Below are 16651 nucleotides of genomic sequence, written 5' to 3'. Positions count from 1 at the left end.
CTGAACAAAATGTGGTATGTATGTTAAAATTATTATGCCACAAGAAAATGACAAATTGAGGAATTCAGAAAAATTTGAGACTTAGGCACATTGATATAGAACAGACCAGAACCAAGAAAATATACAAAATGACCACAAAAAGCCATCATAATTGAGAACTGTATAATGACCAATCATGATTTCTGAGTATTTGATAAAGCCTATGTGGCTTCTCTTTAGAAGTCTATAGATTACAGAAACTAAATGCCACACGTACATTATCAAACAGCTGATGTGTGTGTCTTTATAAGCTATCCTTTTTTTGCTTTAAGGGAAGGTTTTATGGGAGGGAGGATGTCATTACTAAGAAGTGACAGTGATTTTCTTTTAAAGCACCAATAAACTTTTTTTTTAAAAAAAGACACTATAGCTGACTTTTTTCTGCAATTGATCACCTGAGAATTCCAAACTCAATAGTGATGAAGCCACATTCTGAATGGATATATTACTGAAATGAAATTACTTGAAATTTTGTATATGGAATCCTCCTCTCCCCCACAAATAAAAGAGCTTCTTAAATGCACGGAAAGAAAAAAGTTCAGAAAGGAACACAACTGGGCAAACCTGCTATTAATGTTAGCAGAAGTGCTAATCCATACTATGATGTACCTTAATCAAGTCAATAAAGGGAAAATAGTATAGTCAGCATCTCGGGGAAATAGGTGAATAGGCAAGGTGGCACAGGAAAGATGAAAAATCAGTGGTGGGAGTGGGTCTCAATAAAGAACTCTCCCATGAAGAAAAGGGCAGGGGTGAAAAGAAATATTCTATAATGGGAAATAGGGGCCTTACAATGGGTATAATCTTTTGGGATTCGGTGCTGAGAACATTAGATCTGAAAGAGAATCCTGCCTTAAAAGGGGAATCAGAGCTCCTGAAAATATCTGTCATCTAGAAGAGTGAGAGGACATGAAGATAGATTTCAGGGAAAATATGATCACAGAGAGCATAAAGGAGTAAAAATGAGCTGCACAATCAATGCCACAATTCTTAGCACAGGACAATACAGTTATCTTCTTTCTCCTGAGAGAAATGGTATTTCTAAGTTATCAGAAAATAGAAAAAGAGGGGAAGAAGAATGAGCAAGGCAACAACACAAGTTTAGAAGAAACTCAAAATAGGTACCTTGGAGGCTTTAATTCCATGAGGAATACTGACCAGAGACTAAAGAAGGAATGAATGAGTGTAAGCGCCATGAATTAGAACAAAAATCTAGAACATAAAGAAATGAAAGAAATAATGAAGAAAATGATGGAAAGAAATACTTTTATTAGAAAACGAAATAAAAAGCTAAAAAACAAAGTAAGTTGAAGGGGAAGAGACAAGGGGAGTTTACTTCACTATTTAATTGAGAGGAAAAAAAGAGAAGAATTAGATAACTAGACAAAAAGAAAATGTAGTAAGTTAAGCAAAATTCCAGAACTAAGGAAAAGGGTGACAACAGTGCGGGATCCAGCTTTGGGGGAGGAGGGAAGAAAGAGAGCTGGTAAAAAAAGGATTGTTCTAAAGTAGATTAAGGAAAAATACCTTAAGAAACAAAGCACATTTTTTACAGAGTATGTGAGAGGAAAAACCCCAACATCAGAAACAAACAGAGGAAAATACAAACCTCATTCTCATGACTTTAAATGTGAAAGGATTAAACAATCCAACAAAACCAAAAAGTGAGAAACAAAATCCCACAATATGTTGCTGAAAAGAAACATAACAAATATATACAATAGTCAGTAAACATTAAGTTCCTACTATGTGCCAGACATTGTGCCAAGTGCTGGGGATACAAAAAGAGGCAAAAGACAGTTCTTGCCCTCAAAGAACTCACAGCATAATGGAGGAGACAAGCAAAAAAGTAAAATGTGAACAAACAAGCTATATAGGAAATAAGAGAGGGAAGACACTAGAATTAAAAGAGTTTGGGTTAAGGCTTCCTGCAGAAGGTAGAATTTTAGCTGGGACTTGAAGGAAGCCTGGGAAGTGGCGATAAGGAGCATTCCAGGCATGGAAAAAGCCCGAGAAAATGCTTTTGCTGAGAAATGGAGCACCTTGTTTGAGGAACATCAAGGATGCCAATGTCACTGGATCAAAAGAATATCGTGAGGGAGATTAAGGGGTAAGAAGACTAAAGGGATGGGGGAGTAAGAGAGAGATGAGGTCAAGAAGAGATCTGAACATGAGAGGATTTTCTATTTGATCCCAGAGGCAATAGAGACCCGCTGAAGAGAATGGGTGGTGGTAGCGGTGATGTAGACCTGCATTTAGAGGTTGGGAGAATGAGGACTGAGAAAAGGCCGCTGGATTTAGCAATTACAAGATCACTGATAACTTTGCAGAAAGCAGTTGCCATGGAATGAAAAAGCCAGAAGCCAGACTAAGAAGAAAATATCATAGTATTTATTGTAGAAGGCCTAAAGAACGAATTTATAATGATAGTGGAGATGCAAGGATCACGTGACGATTCTTGAGGATGGAGGAGATATGGACATGTTTGTAGGGCAGTAGGAAAGGAATCAGGAGACAGGGAGAGTGAAAATAAGTGACAGATTGGGGATGACAGAGGAGACTATCTGTTGGAGAACTTGAGAAGGAATGGGATTTCTTGAGTAGACAGACAAGCGAGTTAGCCTTGGCAAGGAGTAAGGGTACCTCATCACTGTGAGACAGAGATGAAGGAAACAGAAGCAGAAGGCACCTGAGTAATATGACATGGGGAAAGAGGTAGAAGAGTGAGCTCCTGGTGAATAGCCTCAGTTTTTTTCCTGTAAAATATGAAGCAAAATTCTAAACTGAGAAGGTGGGGGAGGGGGAATGAAAAGGAAGAGCCACTGTGGAGAATAAGATAGTGAGCTGATAAGTATCCTAGGTACTGACTAGCAGCAATGAGAGCTCAGTTGAGGCTGTGTAACATAAATGAGAACAGTTTCATCATTTTCTCTTCCTGTGCAGGAATCAAGGTGGCCGAGAATGGAAGTAATCCAAGGCTCAAATGAAAGCAAACGTATGAAACAAAATCTATGAATCAGGTGTACACACATACACACACACAAGCAAATAGGTTACAATCACAATGACAAAGCAAAACCAAAAATTCTCAACATACTGAGATAAACAAAGAAATGATATCATCCCCTTTTCAATTTTGGATATATCTAACAATAAACGAAATGGAAAAATATGGAATTGAATTCTTTTGCTAAATATTGAGAAGCTTATGACATCTTCTAAATGATAGAGAATATATATTTCTTTCTCAGTATCACATGGAACTTTTTCAAATATCAATTTTATGTATATTAAAAAACCATACAAGTTCATGACTGCATATGTAATCTATTTTTAATATATTGAAATATTCATGATTGTTCATGAATGTTAAGCTCATAACATACTCAAATGGATTTGTGATCTAATTTATTCAGGAAAATGAAATTTGCCTCTTTTTGCGTCTTCCAAAGGTACAGATCACAGCCCACTTATGTCTGCCTTTCCTGTGTGACTCAACAATGAATGTGCTCCTCCAAAGTCATTGTTTGCTCTGGCCAGCCTATCTTTTTAGGTTATACAATGTGCTGAGAACATCCTTTACTCTTGTTCTTCTTCAGAGTACCACACTGGTTATAGGTTACAGCCTGATCACACCTCCACTATTTTGCCCTGCCTGTGTGGTGATGCTTACCTTTAGTTCTTTGGAGGTGCTGATGTGCCAAGTTTTGCTGACATAAAGGAACATCAGAAATACGTTTTTCTTTTCGCCAGGAGCTTTCAAATGAGGAAGAACTGCTGTAAGCTTTTGAGCAGAGGGAGAGAGGTCAGCAACAGCTGAAGCCAGTAGTAGGCTGGATGCCCAGCTGCTTTAGGTCCCAACACTTGGCAGCCATGCAGCTGTGAGAACAGCTGGGTTGTGTTGTTGGGTTGGTTTTTTTTTTGGGGGGGTCTCTTTGTATCTATTCTTTCCTGATCTTAGGTGAATGTGTATCAGAGACTAAACATATCAGGTGAGCTCTGAAAGGTCACAAGAGCCACCCGAGGTCCAATAACTGGAATCCACAGCAGAGCTGGCAAAAAGCCTTAACAGGGTAGTTAAGAAGTCAGCCCTGTAGTACAACTTACTTGATCCAATCCAGAAACGGACTGACCCAGAAGCTGAAAAACTAAGTCCCGGGGCAGCTAGGTGGCGCAGTGGATAGAGCACCGACCCTGAAGTCAGGAGGACCTGAGTTCAAATCCAGCCTCACACTAAACACTTGACACTTACTAGCTATGTGACCCTGGGCAAGTCACTTAACCCCAATTGCCTAAAACCAAAAACCAAACAAAAAAAAACCCCCACAAAAAATCAAAACATCAAAGTGGGACTGGAATCCAGGCCCCCGACTCCAATTCAGCACTCTATCCTTTTCACTCTTCTCTTTCCCACCACAGATTTGAGGTGAAGGTCTATATTACGTGTGTTATAGGGGGAATGGGGTGGATAAGAACAGGCAGTAAGACAGCAAAAAGAAAATAAAACTTCCCTGAAATTCCTTGTCACACTTAATTCTATCTCAAGACAATTTCTAGGCAACAGGGCTATGACTGAGAACAAAGTCAATATGCTTTAGGCTGAATAATCTAAACTTTTGTATTTTACTTAAGGACCCAGTTACCACTAGCTACAGTAGTGAGGAAGCCAAAACATCACCTATTTTTTCAGACAGGAAGCTCCTTCTCCACCTAACCCTGTAAATGCCGAAAAATCAACAGGAAAAAATAAGGGGTAACCACTGCCTGAATTTACCTTGTTGTTCTTCAGTCTTGTCTGACTCTTCATAATCCTTTTTTGGGGTTTTCTTGGCAAAGATACTGGAGTGGTTTGCCATTTCCCTCTCCAGATAAAGAAACTGAGGCAAACAGGCTTAAGGTATCTGCCCAGGGTCACACAGCTAGTAAGTGTCTGAGGCCACATTTGAACTCAGGAAGATGAGTCTCCCTGACTCTGGGCCCAGCACTCTATCCACAACACCATCTAGTTGCCCACGAGAAAAGGAAGCCAAGTTTAATCTATGTATCTGAAATTAGGATGGGGACAATCATTGAACTTTACTTCTTTTTAAAAAATTAATTTATTTTGATTTATCAACAATTACTTCCATAAACTTTTGAGTTTTAAAATTTTTCTCCCCTTCCTAGCCCTCCCTCTGACCCAACACAGTGCTCAATCTGATATAGGCTTCGAATATACACTCCTATTTAACATATTTTCACATTAGTGATATTGTAAGGAAGAATTAGAATCAAAAGGAGGGTCCACAAGAAAGAGAAAACAAAACACAACAAAAGAAAAAAATAGCAAATAGTATGCTTTGATCTGCATTCAAACTCCATAGTTCTTTCTTTGGATGTGGACAGCATTTTCCATCATGAGGCCTTTAGAGATGTCTTAGATCCTCGCATTGCTGAGAAGGGCTAAGTCTATCAGCGTTAGTCCTTGCATAACGTGGCTGTTACTGTGTACAATGCTCTCCTGGTTCTGCTCACTTCACTCAGCATCAGCCCATACTAGTCTTTCCAGGTTTTTCTGAAGTCTGCCTGCTCATCATTTCTTGTAGCACAATAGTATTCCATTACACTCACAGACCACAACTTGTTCAGTCATTCCCCAACTGATGGACATCCCCTCAATTTCCAATTCTTTGCCACCACAAAAAGAACTGCTATAAAAATCCTTGTACATGTGGGTCCTTTTCCCATCTGTATGATCTCTCTGGGATACAGCCCTAGAAGCGCTATTGCTGAGTCAAAGGGTACACACATTTTTATAGCCCTTTGGGCATATGAACTTTACTTCTAAAAGCACTGTGTACAACTCCACAAAGTATCAAACTTGGTACTGAAAATAAAGTGGATTTCCTATCAAGGCTCAAATTATCTCCTCCATGAAACCTTCCTGATCCTCCCAAATGGAAGTGCTTGTTCCTTTCTTTAATTTCTCACAGTCCTTTTTCTTTTTTTTTAGTGGGGGTAGGATTCTTTCTTCCGACTTGCGATTAGAACTAATATATCCCAGAGGAAGCAAATTAATTATCAATTGGAAATTGTCCAAAAAGAGTGTAATAGAGAAATACTAACTAAAACAATTTTGAGGCATCATTCCCATACACATCAAATTGAAAAAGGCAACTAAAATAATAAAAATTATTATTATTGGGGAAAAAGACATACTATTACCATGAAGGGAGCTGTGAACTGTCATAAAAATTATGCTCTCGTCTTTGACCTACTGGTTCTACTAGGACTGTTACTTAAAAAGAAAAGGGAGAAAAAAAGATGTATTAGCACACACAGAAAAAGAAATAGTTCCTTTCTTTGCAACAGTAAATAACTAGGAGCAGCCAGCCTATATATCCAACATTTGATGGCCAAAAATGTAGTCATATTAATGTAATGGAATATTACTACGCTGTAAAAAATATGAAGGCAATTAAGAAACATGGAAATACTTATACAAGTGATTCTGAACAGAGTTAATAGAACTGGAATAATTATAACTATTTAGAAAGAGCAGGGGCAGCTAGGTGGCGCAGTGGAGAGAGCACCAGCCTTGAAGGCAGGAGGACCTGAGTTCAAATCCGGACTCAGACCACACATTTGACAGTTACTAGCTGTGTGACCCTGGGCAAGTCACTTAACCCCAACTGCCTCACAAAAACAAAAAAGAAAAAGAAAGCAATAAAAGTCAGCAATGAAGACAGTGTAAGGAGACAACAATAAGCATTATTTTTGTTAAATTTACATATTAAATAAACCAGAATGTTAAGTAGCTTGTAGCTTAAGGTTTTATTCAGCAGCAATTTGCTGACATTATTAAATTTATAATGAAAATAATCATGCATCTCCTATATATTACAGTATACTCTTTGAGTGCATGGAACTTAACTGTTTTTCATCTTTGTATACTCAACACACACCACAATGCCTTCAACACAGTATTTAATAAATGTTTACTGAATTGAAGTAAAGTATGAGGAAGAGAAGAACAGGCCCTGCTCCTTCTTAGTTGAGGTAAACTACAAGGTCATTATGAAAATATTCATTATGCAACCTCTCTAAATTCCAATGGTCCCTCAGTCTTAAGCTTTCCCCTAGAACATCTGAAGGAAAAACCTCTGAAGTTGGAGAAGTAATGGACCCAAGAGACATCCAGTAGGCAGGCAATGGAATCTACAAGAGCCACAAGGGTAAAGGATAAAAGCCAAAGAAGATTCACAGGTAACTTTCCACCCTAGGGTCAGAGTCCAAATGGCCATGAAGGTGGAGAAAGATAATGCTCCCAGAAGCTTATGCAATAAACCCAAGATTACCCTAAATCCTTCCTATGGTATGTTGGAGTAGTTTTCCCTCTCCTCTTAAATACACAGAAACCTACTCTCCATCCTGTACATATCATCAAATAAAGGAAACTACTACTCCATTTCTATCAAGCTGGAGGCCCCATAATGTCCTATTAGACCCTTTGGCCTGATTAGTAGTTCCAAAACAGATATAAATACGTCAAATACCTACTAGTTTCTGTGGCTATTTTAGTATTTAATCAGTAAATCATTAACAGTACCCAAAATACTGACCTGATCTGTTATTTCCAATTGGTTCTCTGGTAATTAAAGTTGACTGGCCAATTTCTATAAGCATATGAATCAATAGGTACTTCCAAGTTTTATATCAGAGAAGTAGGCATACAATGTTTTAATTACTATTTTTCCCTCAAAGAACACCTTTCAATTCCTAGTGTGCAAAGCCATGCCAAAAAACTATCCATTAAATTCAATTTACATTACAAGATAACTGAGCTAAGAGCAAGGTATCCTTAAAGTACAGTACTGTACCTTAGTTTACCACTTTTTTTTACACAACAATTTTACTAAGTCTTAATTAAAAACACTTTAGTTCTTCTAAAAGTGTTATCCAATACCACTTTGTCTTGCAGAAAGTTAAAGATTCTAAGAGAGAGAGGTGGGCAAGTGCATTCCAGGGATGCAAAATTGGCATGAGGTAGGAGATGGAATGACAAGTTCAAGGAATCACAAGTAACTCAGTTTAGGAGGAATGCAGTGTTTGAAGGCATGTAATGTGAAATAAGGCAGGAGAGGTAGGCTGGAATGAGATTAAATGTCAAACTAAGGAGTCTGTTATTTTATCCTAGAGACAACAGGGAGTCACTGAAGCTTCTTTCGGCACGTGTGGAGAATGCACTGGAAAGGACAGGAACTGAAAGGTGGGAGAACAATTAGGAAGTTATTGCTATAGTTAAGAGATAAGTGACTAGAGTGATGGCTGTGATAGTGGATAGAAGGGGCACAGGTGGTAGAGACATAGGTGACGATTCAGGGAGAGGGAAAAAGTCAGAATGATTCAGAGGTTGCAAATGCATATAACTTGAAGGATGGTGGTACTCTCAAAAAAAGTTGGAAAGTTTCAGAGGAAAGATAAGATTAGAGAAAAAAGACAGAGTTCCATTTTGGACATGTTATGTTTGAAATGACAATGAGGGGATTCAGGTGATGCCCAGTAAGGAGGAATGAAGTTCAGGAGATTACAGCTATATATATAAAAATCTGAGAATCATTTGCTAACCCAACCCATGAGATCTCATTAGAAAGTGAGGAATGCCGAGAACAGAGAATTTAAGTGAACACTTTTTTGCTGGATGATAATCAATATTATCAATATCAACATTGCAGAGGTAAAGGGGATGAAGTTAAAGGATGAAAAGTCCACCGGATGTAGCAATTAAGAAATTGCTAATAATCTTTGATGGAGCAATTTTAGTTGGGTGGTGAGGCTCAAAACTGGACTGGAGGGAGCTGAAATGTGACTAAGTAGAGGAAAATGTATTAAGATAGCTTTTTTGTAAATTTCTAAGATATGAAAAAGGAAGAAGACCAGACCAGAGCTTTAGGGTTTCAGAAAAGGTTGTTTGTTTTTTTTTTTTAAAGGACAGGGGAGACTTGGGCACTTTGGTAAATAAGAGAATGGGAAATGAACTAAGGAAAAAGTTCCCAAGATACTTCACTCTTTTTGGTCTCAGTTTAGCCCCATTCCAGCTGAATCCCCTAATGGCAGCTGACTATCACAGGAGTTATTCAAGAAGAGACTGGATTCATCCATTCCGGAGAAAGATTGCTGAGATTTCACCTAAAACAATTTAGAAATGTATATGCAGTAGTAGTGAGTCAAGTACAACTAAATATGCAATAGGACAGAGAGTACAGTCCCATATTTACAAAAGATTTAAGGAGACAAAACTTTAAATATATACATGTTACTAGAGAACAATACAAGTCATTACATAAAAGTTGTTTCAAATGTGCCTTGTCTTATTACAAATTCTCTGTGGTCAGGGATATCTACCTACACATCTCCATCCACCCAAACTCAAGTACACAATGTAGTAGTTTGAACAGATTAAAGACTATCTGATCTGGACTCTCAACCTTATGGGTCCAGTCCCTAGCAGTCTACCCAGTTCTTCTTCACTCCCAAGAATATAAACAAAGCTCTTAACACCAAAAAACAAAACACAAGTTTAAGCCTTGCTTCTTTATATGCTCTTTAATACCTAATTTTTTTTATACCAATGATCATTCTTTCATAAATATTGTCCAAAGTAGTATTATAGCTAGTCAAAGGGTGCAGATTCTGCACACAGAACTTAAGTATAAAACTTGTCTACTTAAAGAGCAATCTTAAGAAATGTATTCTTAGAACTTCTATATTATTATTCTTCTATACTATTAATATTCATTTATATTGTGCTACTCAAACAAATACTTACAAGTGAACCAAAACATCCTTGGATGGTCCAGTCCTAGAAATAAAACTTAACTACCCAGAAAAATTCTAAATTAAAACCACAACATCATTTTCAAACTAGTGATATCAGGCTGGGGGCGGGCACTATGGGTAGATATGCAGAGATAGAGGAAAGAAATCAGGGAAGAAAAGAGTAAGACTGTTATGAACAGGACCAAAGTAGGTAATACAAGTCTAGTTCCACAAGGAATCCTCAGGGTTAAGAAGTCTTGGTGCGAATGGGACAAGGAAAGAAAGGATGAAGGACATAGTTTAAGAAATAACTCTACTGGGGCAGCTAGATGGCACAGTGGATAGAGGCCCTGGATTTAGGAAGACCTGAGTTCAAATCCGGTCTCAAACACTTGACACTTACCAGCTGTGTGACCCTGGGTAAGTCACTTCACCCCACTGCTTCATCAAAAAAAAAAAAGACTCCAAGCAGTATCTTGTGAAAGGGGGAGACAATAAAAACTGCATTCTGCTTTTAAAATAAGGTTATCTTTTATTTAGGAATTTTAAACATGAATTACAGTAACTTTATTTTAAAGGTGCTTAAATAGCTTATCCACAATACAAGAGTAAATTAGTACCATAACAGAGATCAGAATGCATTCCCCATCAGTTTAGCCATGTAATCTCAACCCTTAAATTACTGATGTCCAACACTGGCTTCACACTACTACTGGCATTATCAAAGTGTTATGTAATTTCTCCAAAACTTTCACTCAATATGACTTTGAAAATAACTGGGAGAGGAAGAAAGAGATAAAGACTGAATTTGTTATTTTGCTGGTATATGGAACTCATTGGTTAGAATACTTCTTTCTAGAAATGCAGATTCTTTTCTACAACACAGGCAACTCTTGAAGAGAGTTACCTAGAGCATAGAATGAATGAGGATAAGTGACTTGCCCAAAACTGCCAGGATGGTCAATCAGGACTTGAACCCAGGTATTTCTACTTCTAAAGCTGCTCTCTACCTACCCGCCTCCTATGCAACTCACTTCATCTGAGGGGTTAATATCAACAAATATGATCCATTGAAGAGAGGTGTCAACTATACCCTCAAAGAAACCAATACTAACCAAAATTAAAGGATATGGGAAATTCACTAAATTAAAATGCTATGGTGTCACAGTCATGTCATTTCAGAGAAAAACCAGAAATGTACCTATGGCTTCATAATGGTGGCTAGATGAAAGGCTGCTTCCAATCTTTCAGTTTCTACTCGATTAGAGTCCTGTTACATTTCAAAATCCATGGGATTGTCTAGAATTTCCACACAAATTCTGATGTATAGTAGAGAAATTTCATCTGGATTAAATGAGCTAATAGCTGGAAGTTAAGCTTTTTGTGGCAGTTCTAGATTATGTTTGTATGTATGTATGTGCCCATGGGTGCATATACACACACATTCATGAAATTTGTTTACTTGTGCTAGGATATTATTTATTCATTTTGTAGGGTATCATCCAATCACTTTATTTCAGATCAGGGGTACTTAACCTTTGTGTCATAGATCTTTCTCTGAAGCCTATGGGCCCTTTTTCAGAATGTTTTTAAACGCATAAAGCACAATACAAAGGAAACTGATTATATTGAAATATTTAATATATATATATATATATATATATATATATATATATATATATATATATTTATATTTTGTGAGGCAGTTGGGGTTAAGTGACTTGTCCAGGGTCACACAGCTAGTGTCAAGTATCTGAGGCCACATTTGAACTCAGGTCCTCCTGACTCCAAGACTGGTGCTCTATCCACTGCACCACCTAGCAGCCCCTAAAAATGTTTTTTAGAAAAAGAAACCAAAACCAAAAAAAACCAAGTTTCCCAACCTCAAGTTAAGAACTCCATATAAACGGTTCGTTCTTGGGTAGATTACTCATTTCCATTTTGTCCAAGACATACAAGGTTTATAAAGCCAGTAGTTTTAATGAGGAAAGACGTTTTATCCAAAAACTGGTTAAGATCTTTACCTATGCAGTGCAGTTACCCACCTCTCTTTGATCATTACTATTCTAAATAACAAAGCTAGCTCTATTTTCAAATAGCACCTGCCAAGATAATTTCGAACTATTTTGAGAAGTACCAAATATGCAATGGGGCATGCTGATTAAATATTAATGCCATAAATTCAGCCATAAGCCTTATGAGAACTTCACTAATTTTTAGCCAAACTAAAAAGGAATCACTTGGTAGAAAATGGAACCCAATAAAAACCAACATTAATTTACCATAAGTAACAAAAACAGTAGAATAATTTGCAACTTGCAGAAACATTAACTTTCTGTAACAGCTCTGTGAGTCAAACCTATTCTCCCTTTATGTATAAAGCTAACAAAATCAAGGTGGAAACCTTTGGACACTTACACATGTTAAGATGTTAAGATCAAAGTTCAAAATACACATTTTCCAAGAAACGAGGTTGTAAACATTAGAGCACTCACATCCCCAAATCTTGTAATAATCGCTAATAACTAGCATTCGTGTAGGTTTAAGGTTTGCAAAACACTGTACGTGTAATCTCCACCAACAACTACTAAAAACCAAAACAAAGCCACACTAAAACCCAGGCACCTACTTGTTTAAAAAAAAAAAAGGCCTAAAATATGTACAACAATTCATAACTGGCCTTTTTTACTCTGTATGTCAGATACAAATAAAGATAGTTTAAATTTAACCCTCTTTAACACCCACCCAAAAAATAAATAGCCCAGGAAAATCATAAAGCTGAGGGATGGAAAGCAGTTAATAGAAAAACTTCCGAAATCTGTATTCAATTTCTTGTACTACAAAGTTTAAATTCCAACCAGTTTAAAGTACCAAAATTCAGAGTTCCACGAAATATTAGCTATTCATTAAAAAGGCTAAATGCATTTAACTATAAAACCAAACCCCAATCCCCTTTACAAAAGTCTTGATTTGTAACCTACAAACAACTCCTTTCCCCATGGGGAAAAAAAAAGGTCCTTTTAAAATGGGCACAGTTAATAAGTGCCAAGTTGCTAAGTTGAAACTTTGCAAGGTTGACGTTTCCACAATGCAATTAACAATATGATCTGGAATCTACTCAAACCATTAGCCTGGCAGTCAGCTGATGCTGCACACAAGAGGGAGAGTAGTAACAAGGAAAAAGGGGGAGCCCCCTCCGTCAAAAAAAAAAAAAAAAAACCCAAACCCAATCAAACTTCAATGCCTGCCCAAAGAAATTACTGTAGAGAAAAGAGAAGAGGCAGGCACAGGACTGTCTAGGTAATCGAAGGGCCTTTCCTCGCTTCCAACCCCGGCACCCCGGGGTGCTGGACTCCCCGCTCGGCGTTTGGCTCTCCCTAGGCCTCGGCTGCTTCAGACCAATTATCGCCGCGCAGTAGCCGCGGCGGCGACGCCGCCACAGCAACTTTTACAAAAGGTCATCGCGGTGCCTTTCAAGGCACTCCCCTCCCGGCGTCCGCCCGGGCCTCACTCCTGCCCCGCTATCACCCTCCCGTCCTTCTCCACCCATGGAACCTTCCAGAGACCCAGGGGCGATGCCCCAAAGGGACGAGACGGGGTGCGGGGCTTGGAAGAAGAGGACTTTCCATTTTCTTTCCGAAACAGCCTCCCTTCTCCCCCCCCCATCCCCGCCCTCACCTCCGTCCCTCCGCGGCCCCACATGTTGCTCATTCCCCTTCCGGCGGGTCCCTCACACTGGCCCCACGTTGCCCCCTACGCGAGAACAGCGCCCCCTCCAGACTGCCCTCAGCTCTGGACCCCGACTACTCCTCCTCCCCCCAACCACCTCCCCCCACCCGACCTCCCGAGGACCCCCCCGGGCGCTATCCTTTTGCCCCACGCGGCACCCACCCTCTACTCTTGACCCCGGCCAGACGAGCCCTAACTCCCCGGCACTTCGGCCGAGGGGGCTCTCCGGCCCTGGTTCGGGCAGCGAGGGACGCCGTAGGCCGTGCTGCTGTGTCAGCCTCTCCGCCGGCTCAGCAGCGTGTGCGGCCTGGAAAGTCACATGGCGGCGGCGGGCTGGCGGGCCGGCCGGCACTACTCTTCTCTTCCTCCTCCTCAGCGCCCGTGGGCCAAGGTCCCCGCCACCTCTACTCACCTCCACGAAGAGCAGCATCTCCTCCGCCGCCGGGTCCTCCTGGCCTCCAAGACTCCTGTCCGTTTACAAGACCCCCCCCCCCCCCCGTGCCAGCCGCTGCGTTAAAGACACTCAGCGTTCCCCCTCCACCCGCTGAGGCCCCGGCTCCTCCTCAGCTCGCAGCGGCAGCTACCAGACCCGGCCCCTCAGACTCCACCTCCTATGAAATAGCAACTACTTCCGGGGCGGAAGACCAAGAGCTTCCGAGGGGAGGAGAAACAGGGTGTGGGACGTAAGGGTCAACGTTGCGCTCCCGGCGGCGAATGGGGGCGGGGCTAGCAACGCGCCCAGCGGAACGCACCGCCCCCTTTTCGGCGCCATGGAGGAAGGAGGAGCGGGCGAGATGGCGGGCCAAGGGAGAGGGCGGGCGGCCGTGCTCCTTCCTCTTTGGCCTCAGGGGCGGCTTCGCGAGGAAGTCACGCCACGGGCTGTGCCATCTGCCAGCCAGGCTGAGTCGCGGCGTCGTGCTGAAAGTTTAAGGGACTGGCAGAGGGGGACCAGCCCTCCGAGCTGGGCATGTGCGGGAGAGAGCAGGGGAGGGGCGAGGAGGGGGGGGTCCGCTGCCACCACCCAGACCAGCGTCCCTCCCACTCCTGCTCCTAGCCTATCTTGTTGCTGTCCTCAGTGCCTGGACTAGAGAAGTAAATCCACTGTACTGCCAAAAGTTAAGTAAAGAGCTCGCCCTATCTCCAGAATTTGCTATTCAATTCTGATGACATCTCAAATGCAGGTTTTAAAATCCAGACATGTCAGTTTCTTCCTTCCCATATTCCACACGAAAGAAAGCAGTGTTTCTTCGACTCAATTGAAGAGCATTCACCCAGTACCTGCTTTGAGGTAATCATTGTTAGTGTTTCATATAGCAATAGGTTTGCAAAGTGACATCTAAATACTTAAATATCATTTGTTCTTCATAACAACCCTGGGACATAGGTGCTCTGTTATTTATCCTGATTTTCCAGATGAGGAAACTCAGGTAAACAGAGGTCAAATGACTTGCCCAAGGTCACACAGCTAGCAAATGTCAGAAGTCTGAGATGAGCTCGGGTCTTCCTAATCCTACTTTATCCACTTAGCTTCACTTTTTTTTTTTTTGCAAAGTTGATGTAAGGAAATGAAGGCCCTTCCAGCCCTACTGAAATCTGCAGTCTAATAGAGGGATCAATATTATTCCTGATGTGGTGTTTCATCAGCGCTGTGACTTCAGCCAGCAAGCATTTATTAAAATGCCTACAGTGGGCCAGGCCTCTGTGCCTCAAGGAGATTACAATGTAGGTGGAAGAAGATAACAGGCATATAGACAAAATAGCTATAAGTGACTTGAGGGAGAAGGGGACACTATGGAATGGAATGGAAAAATATTAATTACTACTCACCAAGCACTTTGTTAAGTGCTGGGAATACAAATAGGAAAAAAAAGTCTATCTTCTTGAAGAATTCTATCCAATTGGGGGAAAATGGCACAGGGAAGGGTAGAGTTTAGAGGTGGATAGAAAGGCTCAGTGGTTCTTAGGTTGTACTGTCTGTGGGTAAGGAGAAATCCTAGTGGGATCTGAGCAGATAGGGTTGGAGTGGGGGCAGTGGGGGAAGGAGGCCTACAGTGGTTCCCATGCCAAAATCTCTTGGTAAGAGGGGATCTAGCTAGGTCATTTGGGGTAGGGAATAAAAGGGCCCTGTGATAGGCTCTGTGCTGCTGGGGCCCAAAATAGGTAGGTTGGAGGAGACATTAAAAATGTCTCCCCTTTCTGCAATTACTCTGAATTTTGTTTCAGTATTGTGAATTTTATTTTATCAGGCAGTATTTTACAGCTAACTTGAGGAAAGCCTTCTTGTTTTGGATATCTGATTCAATTTTTGGAACTCCCAAAATGTCATAGTAATTTTCTGTAGTCAGAATTAATTCTGTAATCATTAAAACAAGGAATGCAAAGGTGAAAACCAACAATGGAATAACCCCCATTTCCAGTCTTTTCAGGTCATTGGATGGGAACTTCTGTGTGCATTGGTAGTGATTAAGAAAGGCACAAGGTGTGATTAAACCAAGTCTTAAAGAAAATTAAGTATTTTAAGAGACAGGGTTTGGGACGGATTATATGCCAGGTTTGGAGGAGGCAGGAGATGGAATGTTATGTATGTAGAATAGTAAAATGTCCAGTTTGGCAGAAAAGCAGTGTCTTTGGAGGAGAGGAATAATTGAAAAGTTGGTTGGGGCCCAATTGTGAAGAACTCTACATGCCTGAGAAGTTTATATTTGCTTGTTGAATTAGTAGGAGCCACTGGAGTTTATTGAGTTTGTCAGAACTGTACTTTAGGAAAATCATAGGTATGTGGAGGATGAACTGGAATGAAGAGATGAGGCAGGGAGGAGTCTATTGCAAGAAAACATGGTGAACTCTTATGCAGATCAGCAACCTTTTACAATTGTGACTTTTAGTCTTGATGGATTGTGGGTCTTGAAGAGATTAAGTAATTTGTTCACAGCAATTTAATTAGATTAAAACAAATACTTATTAATCTGTGTTCTAGGTCCCAGGGGATAGAAAGACAAAGAAGCAGATCCTGCTCTTAAGGTCTTTTAACTTTGGTGAGGTGAAATTTATACAAATATAAATGTAGAAGAGTTGGTCTCTGAAT

At 40.4% G+C, this 16651-nt stretch overlaps 1 protein-coding gene across 3 annotated transcripts in view; it reads right to left on the bottom strand.

The window, feature by feature from the left end:
- The window catches only part of LARP4 (La ribonucleoprotein 4), a 55598-nt gene extending 41525 nt beyond the window's left edge, over positions 1-14073 (bottom strand). For 2 of the 3 annotated variants that reach the window (XM_020966060.2, XM_020966062.2), the window contains exon 1: positions 13979-14073. In XM_020966060.2, the coding sequence (XP_020821719.1) occupies positions 13979-13996 (18 nt within the window). In that variant the 5' untranslated portion in view covers positions 13997-14073. The remainder of the gene's footprint in view (positions 1-13978) is intronic. The other variant, XM_020966061.2, reaches the window with a different exon arrangement.
- Between the last annotated feature and the right edge of the window lie 2578 nt (positions 14074-16651).

This window comes from Phascolarctos cinereus, unplaced genomic scaffold (genome assembly GCF_003287225.1).
Source record: "Phascolarctos cinereus isolate Bilbo 61053 unplaced genomic scaffold, phaCin_HiC Scaffold_1;HRSCAF=81, whole genome shotgun sequence".
Lineage (NCBI taxonomy): Eukaryota > Metazoa > Chordata > Mammalia > Diprotodontia > Phascolarctidae > Phascolarctos > Phascolarctos cinereus.
Note: the sequence above shows the minus strand (reverse complement) of the source record. Positions and strands in the feature narration are given on the sequence as shown.